This window comes from Ursus maritimus, unplaced genomic scaffold, assembly GCF_017311325.1.
Source record: "Ursus maritimus isolate PB19 unplaced genomic scaffold, ASM1731132v1 scaffold_21, whole genome shotgun sequence".
NCBI lineage: Eukaryota > Metazoa > Chordata > Mammalia > Carnivora > Ursidae > Ursus > Ursus maritimus.
This window is the reverse complement of record NW_024424564.1, coordinates 56,433,638-56,447,524: the sequence shown is the minus strand read 5'-3', so window position 1 is coordinate 56,447,524 and position 13,887 is coordinate 56,433,638. Positions and strand designations below refer to the sequence as shown.

Below are 13,887 nucleotides of genomic sequence, written 5' to 3'. Positions count from 1 at the left end.
CGGGGGGGGGGGGGTGGGGGGGGGTCAGTCCCTGTCCTAGCAGGGGGTGTGGGAGGAGCCAGGGCAGGCTGGCCAGGTGAGGGCAGCGGGAACAGGCGGGCTGCCTCCCCAAACACCCCCTGCTTCACGCGTCTGCCTGTGCCAAGGGGGGCCGCCCCTGAGGATCCCTTGGGAAAGGCTCCCCAGGCCCCAGGCAGGCCACACACAGCCACTGCCTCCTGCAGGGCCAAGCCCAAGCCAGGAGCCGCCCCCGCAGCCCCCCTACAGCCCCTGCCCCGAGGAAAGCCTGGCTTCACTTCCTCTGGACTCGCTTTCTAAAACGTCCTGGCTCTGCGTTCGTGGTCTTGGGACATTCCTTCCCCCTGCTCTGCGTTCCCAGGGGCCCATGAGCAGCCGAGGGTGTGCACACTCTGTGGACGGGACACGTAGCTGGCACTCAGGCCTCCGGGGGCTCCGGGCTGTGTGCCCTGCGCTCTGCTGCACCAAGACTGCCACTTGGCAGGCCCAGCGGCGGCCTCCCTTGCTCCAGCGCCAGGTGCTGCCAAGCAGAGGGCCCCACGGAGGCGCCAGATGGGACCAGACCATCCACTCAGCCTGCCCTTCGTGCTATGACTGGGCCTTTTCCACACCCGGACCTGGCCGTGACTTAGGGACACTACCTTGCCCTTCAACTGTCAGGCCAAGGCCCGGCCACCAGCACCTGCCCCCTCACCTGACCCCACCCACCTCTGCTCCGTGGGAGGAATGCCTTCTCACCCCCCTACCTGGCAAACTCCTATTCATCCTTCAGAACCCCTTCCAGCACCTGCGAACAGAGTAGACCCCTCTTCCTGTACACTTCTGCCTGAGTGGTCTGAGCAAAGACCACCCCCTCTTCCCACCTCTGACTGGGCATCTCTGGGAACAGAAGCCAAGGAGGTCCCCTTGGGGCCACCCCAGAGAGCCTCCAGACTAGGGGTGGCAATGCCCTCGGGGCAGTAGCGGGTGGACAGTGGGGTGACAAGGAGGCCAAGCAGCACAGGCCAGGCCCTCTGGCGGGGGAGGGAAGAGCCTACGTCCTAGTCATGCCGCTGCCTGGCCACAGAAGGCCAGAAGGCAGGGAGGGGCTGCCCCGGGGGCCCCTTCCCCCAACCTCCTTTCACCCAACCACCCTACGCAACACACACAGAGTAACTGTTATATACAAAACAATTTAATTGAAATACCTGTATAAAAAATATGATCTCCAGACATCTCACTTCTGAACTGAAAGAAAGCCCCACCCTCGATGCCTACACACACCGAGGTCACAGAAACACAGCCGCTACAATAAATTAAAGGCTTGAGACTCTGTCCCCCCACCCCCCGCCTGCAGAGCCAACAAGCAGACTGTACAAGGTCAATAATTTAAAACCCACCCCCACCCCGCTCCCCCCGAGGCACAGAGCCACAGGCAGCGGAGTCACCCTTGCCCCTTAAATTAGCCACTGTACAAGTCCATCTTCCGACAGACACAGGTAGGATCAGGACCTGGGGTCCACACACCGCCACGCCCCCCATTCCGGGGCCTGAAGAAGGTGGGGGCGCTGGCAGGAGGGAACCTCCACAAATAAATTAAACAATAAATAGCCCTCCGCAGGGTCAGACCATAAATAGACGTGCGCGGGCGCACACCCCCCGCGTGCACGCGCGCAGGCAGCAGACGCCCCGACGTTGCATTGCTTGTGCAGACTTGCCCGGAAGAACACCGGAGACAGGTGGGCGCGGGGGGTGGGCACAAGGGAGCCTGCGCCCTGGTGAGATGAGGCCACAGGACATGCTCCTGGTCCAACACGGTGCGACGGGGGAGGCGCTGAGGGCCGGCATGGCTGCCTCCCAGAGCAGCACGAGGGATGGACAGTCTCAGGGTCGCGCCCCTGCCCGGCCCAGGCCGGACCTCACGTCGACCGGAGCGTCTTTGGACAGACAGAGCTTGAGAAGACCAAGTCCCGTGAGAGCAGCGTTCGAAAAGGCACTCAAAGCAAAGCAAACAGCCCGGTGCCAAAGGCAAAGGTCACCGGGAGTCAGAGGTCACCGCTTTTGCAAGAAGCAGACAGCCCAGGCGGGGTCGGTCCCTCCGGCTCCCACAAGCCAGGCCCGGGCTCCTCCTCACAAGCTCTCACTGCTGGAGGTGGTGCTGGCCCCGTCGTCCACATCCAGAGCGCAGAGCCGCAGGTCGCAGCTCTCTGCAGGGCCCCCCTCGGCCCCCAGCATCCAAGGGTGTGCAGAGATCTGGTCCAGCGAGGGCCGCTCCGAGGGCCGCAGGGACAGACACCACTGAATGAGCTCCTGGCACTCTGCGGAGAGGACGGGCAGAGTCAGGAAGGGACCGGCTCCTCGCTCCTCCGGCTGCTCGGCTCCCAGCACAGCCCTGGCTCGGCTCGCAGGGCCAGCCCCGCACCCACCACGCACCTGGGGAGACTCTCCTCCGGAAGAAGAGGCGGCCTCGGAGAATCTCCTCGTCCTGCTCGAAGGGAATGTCCCCACACACCATATCATAGAGCAGTACGCCCAGAGACCACACCGTTGCCGAGCGCCCGTGGTAGCGGTGGTAGCGGATCCATTCAGGGGGGCTGTATACCCGGGTGCCTGGGGGAACAGATGGGCTTAAGGCGTCCATTCGTGACTCAGCGCGAGCGCGCTCACGATCCCCTCCAGTGAGTCGAGGGCTCAGTTTGGCTCCTGGACCTGCCGTCATCATCTGGCTGCGGGGGTTCAGCTTCTAGCTGGCCGGGGGAGGGGCGGGTCACATGAGCGAGGGCTCGGATTTCACAACAAACAGATGTGAGCTGAGGATAGAGCAGGAGGAGGGCGGGGGGACGCAGGCGCGGGCAGCCCCGGCTTCCCCGCGCTCCGCAATGCGGGGATTTCTGCGGCGCCGCCCCCGCTCGGCACGCACGCAGCGTCCGCCCCACGCAGGGGGAGGCCCGGGCACTCCCGGCGCTCCTCGGCGCCCTGGTCCCCCGCGCCCCGCCCCCGCCCGCGGTCGCGCCCCAGCACCGCCGGCGGGGGCAGTCTCGAGCCCGCCCCTCGCCCCTACCCACCCCACGAACCCGCTCCCCACGCGCGCGGCCTCCAACAGCCGCCAGCCCCTCCGGGCCTCCCCGCGGGCGTCCCCGCCGGCCGGCGGCGCGCTCACCGTCGAAGTCGGTATACACGGTGTCCTTGAGCAGCGCGCCCGAGCCGAAGTCGATGAGCTTCAGCTCGCCCGAGCGCAGATCCACCAGCAGGTTCTCGTCCTTGATGTCGCGGTGCACCACCCCGCAGCTGTGGCAGTGGCGCACGGCGGCCAGCACCTGAGCGAAGAAGCGGCGCGCCAGCGGCTCGTCCAGGGCTCCGCGCTCCGTGATGAAGTCGAAGAGGTCCTGGGCCGGCTCGGGCCGCTCGAGCACCAGCAGGAAGCCGTCGGGCCGCTCGAACCAGTCCAGCAGGCGGATGACGCCGCGCGCGCCGCCCGCCGCGCCCACCTTGCGGAGCAGCACCACCTCGAGGGGCACGGCCGCGCCGCCCTGGGGGGACACGGCGGTCGGTCAGCGCGCCCCGAGCCGCGGCAGCCCGCCCCCGGCGCCCGCCCCACGGCGCCGGCACTTACGATGCTGCCCCACTCGGTCACCCGCTCCTTCACCACGTGCTTCACGGCCACCTGGGGAACGAGGGGGGGGACACGGGTGGTCAGGCCCGGCGACGACGCGCGCGCGATGGGCGAGAAACACGGGTCCGCCCGGTGGCCCGACTCACCGGGAGCCCGTCGGCGATGCGACTGCCCGCGTAGACGGTGCCGAAGCCGCCGCTGCCCAGCACGGCGCCCACCTGGTACACCTTCTCGAAGCTCTCCTTGTCCGCCTTAACTGTGGGGACGGCGCACGGGCGGGGTTGGTGCGGCCCGGCGCGCCCCAGCACCCGGCCCGGGCCCCCCGGCCGCGGCCCCCCGGCCCCGCGCGTACCTGGCTGCAGGATCTTCACCGGGAGGTGGTCCACGCCGCCCGGCCCGCAGAGGTGCGCCAGGGAGCCGAACTTGGAGAGCAGCATCGCGGGCGGCAGCGGGGCGCGGGCCCGGGCCGAGCTCTCCCTTCACCGCGGCTCCGCGCCGGCCGCAGACGCGGAGGGCGGGGCTCGCGCGGGGGCCCCGAGCCCCGGACGGAGGCGGCCGCGGCGGCTAGGCGGGAGCGCCGAGACCCGCTCGGGCGAGGCAGTCCGCGCGGCGCAGTGGCCCCGGGCCGAGCCGCGCGTGGACCGCGTGCACGCGCAGCCGAGAGCCGCTCACACGCCCCGGCCGCCTCGCCCCGGGCTTTTGGACCGCGGCGACCGTATCCCTCCGCGGGGGCGGGGCGAGCGGAACTCCGCCCCCTTCCGCCGCGGTCCGGACAGCGGGGTCGCCCCCGGGGACGCGCGCGGGCGGCCGAGGCGAAGGTCTGGCGGAGCCGGGCGCCGCCACTCCGGGTCGGCGAGGGCCGGTGGGCCAGGGGTGCGTGGCGAGCCGCCCGGAACTGGCTCGCTGTAGTGGAGCCGCGGAGGCGCACAGCGTGGCGTGGCGGTACACGTCAGCTCTCCCCCGCGCGCACGCACGCACACACACACACACACACACACACACACACACACACACCGCGCACGCGCAGCTCCTGCGCGGGCGGTGGCCGAGGCGTGTGGGCCGGGGCCGCGGGAGCCAATGGTAGCCGGGGTTTCCAAAGGGCCCCGAAGTCCCAGCCAATGGCGGCGCGTGGGCGGGGCGGGGACTCTCCAGTCCCGCCCCAGGCCGTGCCGGGGAAGGTCACCGGCGGAACTCGTGCCCACCTCCGCCGTTCCCGGAGCGGGCGGCCAGAGCGCGCGGGCTGTCGTGAACGCGGGGTCCCGAGCAGGGGCGGGAGTCCTGGAGGCGTCCCCCGTGTGCCTCGGGCCGTGCGAGTGGGTCTCTGGCGGTCTGCGCGCCCTCGCACGCAGCTGGCCGAGCGCGGGGAGGCGGTACCGCCCCCGAGGGGACCCGGCTGAGCGTCCGCGCTCGGGAACTCGCAGCCCCTGGCGTGGGCTAAGTGCTGACCCTGCTCCGGGCGCCCCCTGCTCACCCCGGGGCCGCCGTTGACCCAGGCTTGACTGACCTCAAGCCCGCAGCCCGAGGTCCCCACCTGGCCACGCCTCCCCCTCCTTGGAACCTTTGCTCTGCTGTCCCTATACCTGGAGCACCCGGCCCTGCTCTCCACCCATCTGGCTGTTCTCCAGGCCCAGCGGCTGGCCGCCTTTACTAGGGACTCCGCCTTGACCACGGCAGTCGGGGCCGAGACAGCCTATGTCCCCTTGGACCTTCAGTACTACACAGAATCAGCTGTGGGATGCGGTCTACCCTTAGGTGTGCTGACTTCGGCCCAAGGTCAGCAGCCTGACCTGCTCGCTGTGAGCAGCTGTCTGCCCGCTGCAGTAGCCACGGAAGAACCTTACACTGGCTGTCTCCTTCCATGTCTCAGAGAGGTTTGAGGGTTGGGGTAGCCGGGAGGCCAAGGTGCTGGCACTGCGGGTGCTATGTGAGGCCTTTGTGGTGCCTCCGGGCCGGGCTGGGGTCTAACTGGCAGCTACAGCCTTCAGGTGTGCCCCAAGCACACTCACCTGCCTGAGGGGCCTGCTGGCTCGCTCAATCGGACACCCAGCCTCCCCCAAGCTCCACCCCGTCACTGCCCTTCACTGACACTATTCCTGTCCCAGGTCAGAAAGCAGACCCTCCTCCGGTGCAGCTCTTAGGTTCTTGCCTCCCAGGAGCTCTATCCACCATCCTCCTGCAGCAGGGGCCTGTGAGGGCAGGGTCCCCCAGGGGGTCAGATCCAAGGTAGGAGGCAGGAGCCCACCCCTTTGGCCGAATCCACACAGCACCTGCAAGGGAGGAGGGGGTATCGTCCACTTGCGGGTCCTTCCGAGAACCAGCAGAGGGTCCCAGAGCCTGGCTCTCCAGAGAACGAGCGGGTTTCCGGACCTATGGCCTGTGCTGGGGCTGGGGCTGGGGAGGGTGGGAATGAGGGAGGCTCTTCTGGGTCTAGGTGATTACCATGGCAAGATGTGGTTCTGAGGCAGGCCTGACTCCATCGACAGGAACTGAGGTCCCCAGTGGCCTCCCTAGTGGTCCCCCAGCCCCTCGTGTGAGCCTCCAGGCCAGTCCTCCTCACATGCCCTGTCCGTGTGCCCAGTGGGACCCTTGGGAAGCCAGCATCCTGGGGAGCGCCCTCCCCAGCTCCCGAGTCTTGATCTGAAGACCTTGAGTCACCCCAAACTCAGAGCAGCACGCACTCACACCTCTTCAGAAACAGGTGGTGCGTGTGTTTTGTCGGCAGCCCCCCGAGCTCTGATGGTATAGGCTCTGGAGCCCACTAGCAGGTGTGGCCCAGTCCAGCAAGTCCGTGAGCAGCAGGGCTGGGGACACCGCTGCACATGCCTGGGGGAGGCCGCCAGCAGTGGGCTCAACGGGGGTTGAGGTGCTGCGTCCTTATCCTGCTGCACCACTGACCACAGAGAGCCAGGCCCTGTCCCTTGGCCTCCTGTCACACTTCAAGGTGTCTGGGGCTCAGGCCACTGTGCTGCGGACATCTCCATGCGTTGGGCCTTCCTGCTGAGAGGGGCAGCCTTGCACCAGACCCAGGTGCCTCTTCAAGTTCCTGTCCTCTCCAGGCAGCTGTTTCCTCACATGGAGAGCAGGGCAGAGTCTACCAGAGGACCCCTGACTGCCCTGTGGCCCTGGAAACAGCTGGCCCCGTAGGTCACCCTCTCCTGCTGGAGGGAGGGGCTGCACTGTTGCCATGGTGACTGGAGCCAGGCTGGTCTCCGGGACAACGAGGGAGGAGGGGGGTGGACTGAAGATGGCCCGGGTCACCCACAGTCTGTGTCTCACACGTACACTTGTGCATACCACATCACACATGCACACACACGCACTCTCACACGTGTCTGAACACACCCACAGAGCTGGGCATCATCGCAGCTGGGGAATGAGGAGAGAGGGCACATACTGGGGGAGTGCTTCCCCACACTTCCCCAGATCCCCAGGCCTCCTGGCTTCCTGGGTCTCAGGCCTGCCCTGGGCCCTCTTCCCCATCCCCTGGCAGTCTTGTCTGCCCCAGGCCCCATACCAACAACTAAGGCCTCCTCAATCTGCCCTTTTCCAGCTGCCCCTAACATCCCACAGGTGTGCTCAGCCCAGCCCTGGCCTCTTCATATCCCTCAACCTAGGCCAGGCCTGGAGGGTCCCTTATCTTCCCCCATCCATTACCAAGGCCCGTGGTTCTGTCCCATCTCCCCAGCGTCCCCCCACCAGTCCACCTGTGCTCCTCTTGGCATCCCTCCCTGCTCCCAGTCTCAGCCAGGCCAGTGCTACTTCCTCTGCAACCAGTCTTCCCAGCGCCCACCCTCCATGACTGTGCTGCCGCCCCTGCCCCCAGGGCTGGCCATCAGGTGAGTCCCAGTGACCTGGCCCACAGTCACAGCCCTCACCCTCAGCCCCTCCGGCCTCCACCCCCACTGCAGGAACCCTCGGCCTTCCCAGGTCTGTCCTCTCCCCAGCCTGCCGGGCTCTCTGGCTCCCAGACAGCGTCAGCTTTGCGCCAGCACCCGCTCCTGCCCCGGCCCTCAGCTGGGCCCGGAGAACTCTGCGACTCTGGCCCAGCCAGCGAGCAGCACCGCAAGGCTGCCCTGCCCCTCCTCCAGCACCGACACACAGCTGCAGCCTGGCGAGGCGGGGAGGGCCTTCCCTCTGGCCTCCACTCGCCTCACCTCCGTGTGGCCTCTCACCCACTAGGGAGGGGAGCCAGCAGAACCGGGCCAGGGTTTTGCAACATTTCCCAAAGGCAACCCAGGGTAGGGCCTGGGCTGGGGTGGGGTGAAAATTAGTGGGAGCCAGTGGGCAGCGGTGGCCTGCGTGAACTCTGGCCTCCCTGCCCAGGAGACCCCAGCCTGGCCTGACCCTTGGCCGAGGCCAGCCTGCATTCGTGAGCTTGACACCCCACCTACTGCCACCGAGGAGTGTTTATCCCACAAGCCACTGAGGCCTGGCAATGGCTAACTGCACCCTCGGCCAAGAAGATCCTGAAAAACCGAAGAAGCCCGGGGAGCGTCCAGGCCTAACCTGGAGAGAGGCCAGGTCCCCAGCAGAGCGGACCCGAGCGCAGCAGGACCGGAGACCCCAAAGCCAGCCTTGGCATTGGGAACGGTGAGCATCGACGGCAGTTCTCTCCTCACAGACCTCTGGCCTGGGGTCAGGCTGGGGCGGGCCCGTGGTACACACGGTGTGCGCCGTACCAGCTTCCCGGACGCTTAGCTGAGCCTTCACGCCTCTTGGCCTTCCCTTCCTGCCCCCCGCCCCAATTCCTTCCCCCACAGGGCCTTCTCTTCTAACCCAAGCTGAGTAGCCTCAGCCTGGCCCACCCACCAGTCAGGCCATGTCCCTGCTCTGCCACTAATCCACGCCAGAACGTGGGCACATCCCCAACCTCTCCTCGCCTGGATCTCCCCATCTGTGGGGACTCTGACCACCCTTCTATGGGCCCAGGAGGAGGATCCAGTGAGAGGCGCATGAGGGTTTCCATGCACACAGTAGGCTTCTTATAGGTGTGGCTGTGGAGGGTCTGGCTGCTGTCCTGGGTGCAAGCCCTGGGTTTCATCCAGAGAGTCCAGGGTTTTCCTGGGACGGGGAGGCCCGGTACACCCTGGGAGCTCTACCCCCACCACGCTGAGACCCTCAAGGCCGAAGAGCCCGGGCTGGCTGGGACTAGGGGAGGGCAGCCCCAGGCCCCTCCTGCATGCCCTGGAGGCCCGTCCGCAGGGCCAGGGCGGTGGTGCGGCCGTCTGCGAGGACTCCACACCCTGCCTGCAGCCTCTCAGAATCTAGCCACGGAGAGTCCAGCAGCCTGTGCCGTTGGTGCCCAGGCTGGACAGGCCCCTCGCCCCGCTCCGCTCCAACCTCCAGCACGTGGACGAGGAGGAGAGGCAGAGGGGCCACGAGGGGGACCCCGAGGAGCCGGAAGCTGGCTGCGCCTGTGTTTGCCTCTGACTTGCGTGCAGCTCTCGCTGACCCCAGTCCAGGAGCTGAGCGGGCAGTGGGTCCCCTGTGGGGGCCTCCTGGAGGAGGAGGCCCGGCTCGGGTGAGTCTCCAAGGCTGACCGAGAACAGAGGGAGGGTGTGGGGGGCTCTCGGCACCTGTGCCTGCCAGGGTGCAGGCCGGGGCCACAGCAGAGTCAACGGTTGGACCAGAGCTGTGCCATTTGGAGCCAGTCGGGGGGACTCTAGAGGAGGAGGGGCTGGTGTCCTGAGTTCCGGAGGGATTCGGGGGCCGTGGGGCCCAGGGCCTACAGCAGTGATGACATTGTCTGGGGACAGTCCCTGGGCTGTGGCCTGGGCCACTCAGACCACAGTCAGGCTATGGAGGAACCCTACAGATGGATCCCCAGGGTCTGCAGAGCACAGAGACCCGGGGGCCCCGTCCCAGCAAACACAAGCTCAGGACACAGCATGGCCTTGGAGATACGCATCTAGTGAGTGCCTGCTGCATGCTGGCCTGTGCTCAGCACGCTCACGCACCCCCACTTCAGCCCCTGGTGGGGCGCTGCTTTCACAGCACACCACAGCAGTGGCCCACGGGGGCAGGGCAAGCCCAGGGGTGACAACCAGCCCAGCCAAGCAGACACGAGAGTCACTGCCAGGGCGTGAACTCCACCCAACAACAGGTCAGGCTGGGAGAGACGCAGGCAACACGGGCAATAATTTCAGGTTAGGCTTGCTCTGGCCTCTCCCTGCCAGCCCCTGGCACCCACACAGCACAGAGCTGATGAGCCTGTGTGCCCCAGGCCCTGGGGGTCCTCCCTTTAATGGACCAGGAAAAGACAGCCAGGGAGAGAGTCCCCCATGCTGGGTGCTGGGGCTAGTGCCAGGGGTTCCAAGGAAAGTCCAGACTGGCCCAAAGTTCTGCTCGTGCATGAAGGACGAGATTTGCGCTGGCCGAGTCCTGTGTGGTCCGCAGCACCCGGGGGACGCGAGTTGGCGCCCAAGGCTCTCTGGACTCATGCTTCAGCTGGCCTCCTCCTTTCCGTGCTGCTGGGGGTGGCCCCAGGCCTGTGAGCAGAGGCAGATCATGGCGGCCACAGGCTGGAAGGAGAGCCGGACAGGGCAGGGCAAGTCCACCAGGGGAGCCCCAGAAGGCCCCCTCCAGCCTGTGCTGCCTTCCATACTCCCCTCACTGTGGCTTTTGCCAGAAGGACCCAGGTCTGGCTCCCGAAGTGTCCCAAGCGCCAGACCGGGGTGGGTGCTGAGAGGCACCTGGGCGCGTGGATGCCAACACGTGGCAGGGTCAGAGCATGGAGGCCCCAGGGACCCCGGCTCAGGAAGTGGTGTCCACTGGGGAATGTCAGTATTCAGGGGCTGCTGGCCAAGCCCGTGAGGGAGGAAGGGGACAGTCCGGTGACCCTGAGCCACGACCCTGGGCTCGAGGACTTTCCTGCCTTATCACGTGCTGGGAGGTGGGGGGAATTGAGGACAGTTAAAGGAAGAAGGGTTTGGGGCTGCTGTAGTCTGGGCTACCCGCCCCCCGGCTGAGTCTAGGCTCCAACACAGACTGGGGGAGGTCAGAGGGCCCACTGCAGGAGGGACTGCCCTGTCCCTGTCCCCGAGCCCTGGCGAGAGGTGGTCTGGACAGAGAATGCGGTTCGAGAGAAGTGGCTGGACCAGCTTCCACCTCAGGGCTGCTTCCCTGTTCCCAGAAAGTGACCGGGGAAAGGAAGGCAGGGAAGGGAGGGCTCTGGCCAGGAGATACCCCATGTCTTGCCTCCCTGCTCACTCCTGCTGCCCCCCAGGTGGAGCTGTGTGCCGCCGAGGGGCTTCCCGGGGCTGGCGGCCGCGCCGTGGGTGCCCCAGGGCCCAGGAGCCTAGAGCGGCCCAAGCTGGCTGGGAGGCTATCCCAGAGCTCCCCGGTGGCTGGTCAGCCCGCATCCGGCTCAGACAGCAGCGGGTGAGCCTTGTGAACAGGTGAACACTCACGTGTGTGTGTGCACGCAGCCTGCTGGCCCGTGTGGACAAGGCAGGCCACGTCCGGACATGTGTGGTGGTCACTCTGGCAGGCAGGCTCCAGCCACCGCTGGTGCCTCCTTCCACTTCCTCCCAGGTCCTGGGCTGCGGGCTCAGGCACTGTGGCTTGTCTGTCCTCCCCCAGAGGCAGGGGTGAAGCCTTCCTCCGCAGTCTGGAGGAAGGAGAATTGGGGTCTGGCCAAATGTCCACCATCCAGGTGGGGAGTCTGAGGCCCAGGAGAGGCCATCCCCCCCCATAACCCACAGCCAGGCAGCTGAGTCACCTTGGGGTTGGGGACAGAGCCTCACAGACCCCCGTGTGGACCCTCCGCCGGGATCCAGAACCAGGTCTTCCGGGGGCAGTGGGGGCCAAGCGCCCAATGAAGACCTGGAGGCAGGAGACCAGGCTGGGTGTGGAGATGGGCATGGCCGGGTCCCCGGGGTGGGCGACCAGGACAGGGGAGAGCAGGGGACGGTGTGGGCTGAGCGGGGGCAGGGCCTCACCTGACAGGGAGGAGAAGTGGGGGCTGGGGCACACGAGGGTGGGGGGGTGGGGGAGGAGGTGCAGGTCAGGCACATTCCTGGGCTGACGCAGGCACTGGGGGGAGGGGAAGGCAGGACTACTGAGTCACCACAGAGACATGGAAAGACCTCTGTGCTTTTGCTCTCTGGCCAAGCTCCCCACGCCCAAGAAATTCCCCATGCCAAGCCAGCAGCCCCTCCCTGCCCGACCCCCTTCCTGCTTCCTGTGGGCCTAGCTAACCCCCACTGACCTGGGAGGAGTCAGCCCTGGGCACAGGAGGACGCAGCCACGGTCACCCTGTGTCCACTCAGCCCTGGTTCCCCCGCGGGGTGTGTGGACAGCTTCTTCGGGGCCCAGAGAGGGCCCCACTGGCCTGGGCTGGGGTGCACAGTGGCCCGGGAACCAAGAGGCTGCCCAGAGTGGACCTGGGCCAGCCCCCTCTGCCTCCTTTTGGGGGCCTCCCAGGGCCTGGCTGGGCTCAGGACAGGGGCTTTGCCTCTCTGTAATCAACAGCACAGCAACACCATCATCCCCTTTGGGGTTTCACCCTGAACCGGTTTTCCCGTCTGTGAAATGGGTCCTTCAGCGACTCCCCAGCACTGCTGGTGGGGGGCCCGAGCGGGGAAGATGCGGGTGCCCACCTCTCGCAGCGGGGCCGGAGCTCCTTCGCCTCTGCTCTCCAGCTCCAGCCCGCTGGGCGCACCTGTGCCCGCCTGGCCGCACACAGACGGGTGTCCCCACACCGATCCTCTGCCCCCACGGCCCCCACCTCTCTGCCACACCCCGTCTGGGCGTTCCCACAGTGGCTTCCTTGGCAGCATCGGCAGGAGGGGAGCCGCTGACTTGTGGTTTCTGGGACGCACCAGTGTGGGGTTTCGACCCGGCCCTGGAGTCCCTCCCAGGCAGGCGAGTCACCTGCTCTGGGACCTGGGGCTGAGGCCGCCCCATGGGCAGCAGGAGGACCGAGCTTACTGGGCCACCCACCACTGCAATGATCCTGGTATCCACCCCGCCCTCGTCTCACCCCCCCAGCTCCTGCTCCCAGGCTCTGCCACTTCTCGCACCCTCGGGGGCCCTCTGCACCCTCCTTCTGGTGAAGCCTCTGCAGCCTGCTTCTAAACACACCATTCTCTTGCTCAAAACCCTTTAGTGGCTCCCTCCTGCCTGCGGAGGAAAGGCGGAGCCACCGGGCTTCAGCTCTCCAAGCGGCAAAATGGGTCTTCAGGGAGCACTGCCTGCCCCCAGAGAGCTGCCAGGGTAAGGTGTGGGGGGAGGGGCTGATGTGCTGGGGGGGAGGGGCTGATGTGCTGGGGAGGTGGGGACGCCCAGCAGAGCCCTGAAGCCACTGGGACCTGCTTCTGTCTCTCCCACCCCTTCCCAGCACCCCAACCCCTGTGTCAACCACTCCTGACCTCCAGGCACTAAACACACCATATTCCCGTGCCGCCTCTCAGGCTTCACCTGGACTTTGCCTCTTCCACAGCCCCAGAGTGGACCGGGTCAGGGCTGGCTGGGCAGAAGTGGGGTGTGTGCCAGAGTGAAGTGGGCTTGGAGGTGGCCACAGGGACGAGCTCAGGCCCAGGGGGCGTCGTTCCAGATCCTGGATCCCAGTTCCTGGCATCCCTCCTAAATAATACCCGGTCTGGTCTGTTGGTGAGCAGGGGTAGGACAGGGAGGGGAGGCAGATAGCCACGCCCCACCTCAGCTCAGGACCTGCCCACCACCCCTCTCTTCACATGGACCTCTGAGGGCAGAGGTGAGGCACACTGTCCTTCTTCTGGTCCTCATTTGCATATTGGGAAACTGAGGCTTGGGAATGCAAATGGCCAGCCAGGCCCCAGTTGCCAGCTCAGGTCAAGCAGTGCTGCCCAGCTCACGGGCTACATAGCCAAGGCTGGGGGTCACTGGGCTAGGGCGAGGGGCGCTGGGGGAGGGGAGTGAAGGGAGCCAGGCCTGGAGGCTGGGCAGGAGGGGCCGGGTGTCCCCCAGGTTCCCTGTGTCAGGCACCATCGGGATGGAGGTTGAGGCTGTCTCCCATTGGGAGGGTCCAGGGTCAAGGAGGACGGGAGAGGAGCTTGGGACAGAGGGACTCCAGCCAGGCCAAGAGGAGCGGTCTTGGAGGAGGTGAGGCCTGCTGGGACAGTGTGGTGGGGTTGGGGAGGAGCCCAGGCCTGGGGCAGGAGGAGTGGGCTGGGCTGAGCCCGGACAAGGGGGCCTCGATGGAGGGTCTGCCCTCCTGAAGTCTCACCCACCAGGACCCCAGGCCTCCCGGCAGAAGTGACCCTGCTGCACGGCTGGGTGTGGAGCCTCTCAGCGAG

General features: G+C 66.8%; 1 protein-coding gene across 1 annotated transcript; it reads right to left on the bottom strand.

Moving 5' to 3' along the window:
• Positions 1-1,170: 1,170 nt before the first annotated feature.
• Positions 1,171-4,072, bottom strand: PIM3 (Pim-3 proto-oncogene, serine/threonine kinase). Its single transcript, XM_040637745.1, has 6 exons — positions 3,963-4,072; positions 3,757-3,866; positions 3,611-3,661; positions 3,158-3,527; positions 2,431-2,607; positions 1,171-2,315 (listed from the first exon to the last, which is right to left on the bottom strand). The coding sequence occupies exons 1-6, from the start codon at positions 4,045-4,047 to the stop codon at positions 2,128-2,130; spliced, it is 981 nt and encodes a 326-aa protein (XP_040493679.1). The 5' UTR covers positions 4,048-4,072; the 3' UTR covers positions 1,171-2,127.
• Positions 4,073-13,887: the final 9,815 nt, after the last annotated feature.

Coding starts and splice junctions, on each gene's coding strand:
- PIM3 (XM_040637745.1), bottom strand. CDS start 4,047: ATGCTGCTCTCCAAGTTCGGCTCCCTGGCGCACCTCTGCGGGCCGGGC. Junction 3,867..3,962: donor GGTGAAGATCCTGCAGCCAG/GTACGCGCGGGG, acceptor CCGTCCCCACAG/TTAAGGCGGACAAGGAGAGC. Junction 2,608..3,157: donor CGTGTATACCGACTTCGACG/GTGAGCGCGCCG, acceptor CTGTTCCCCCAG/GCACCCGGGTATACAGCCCC.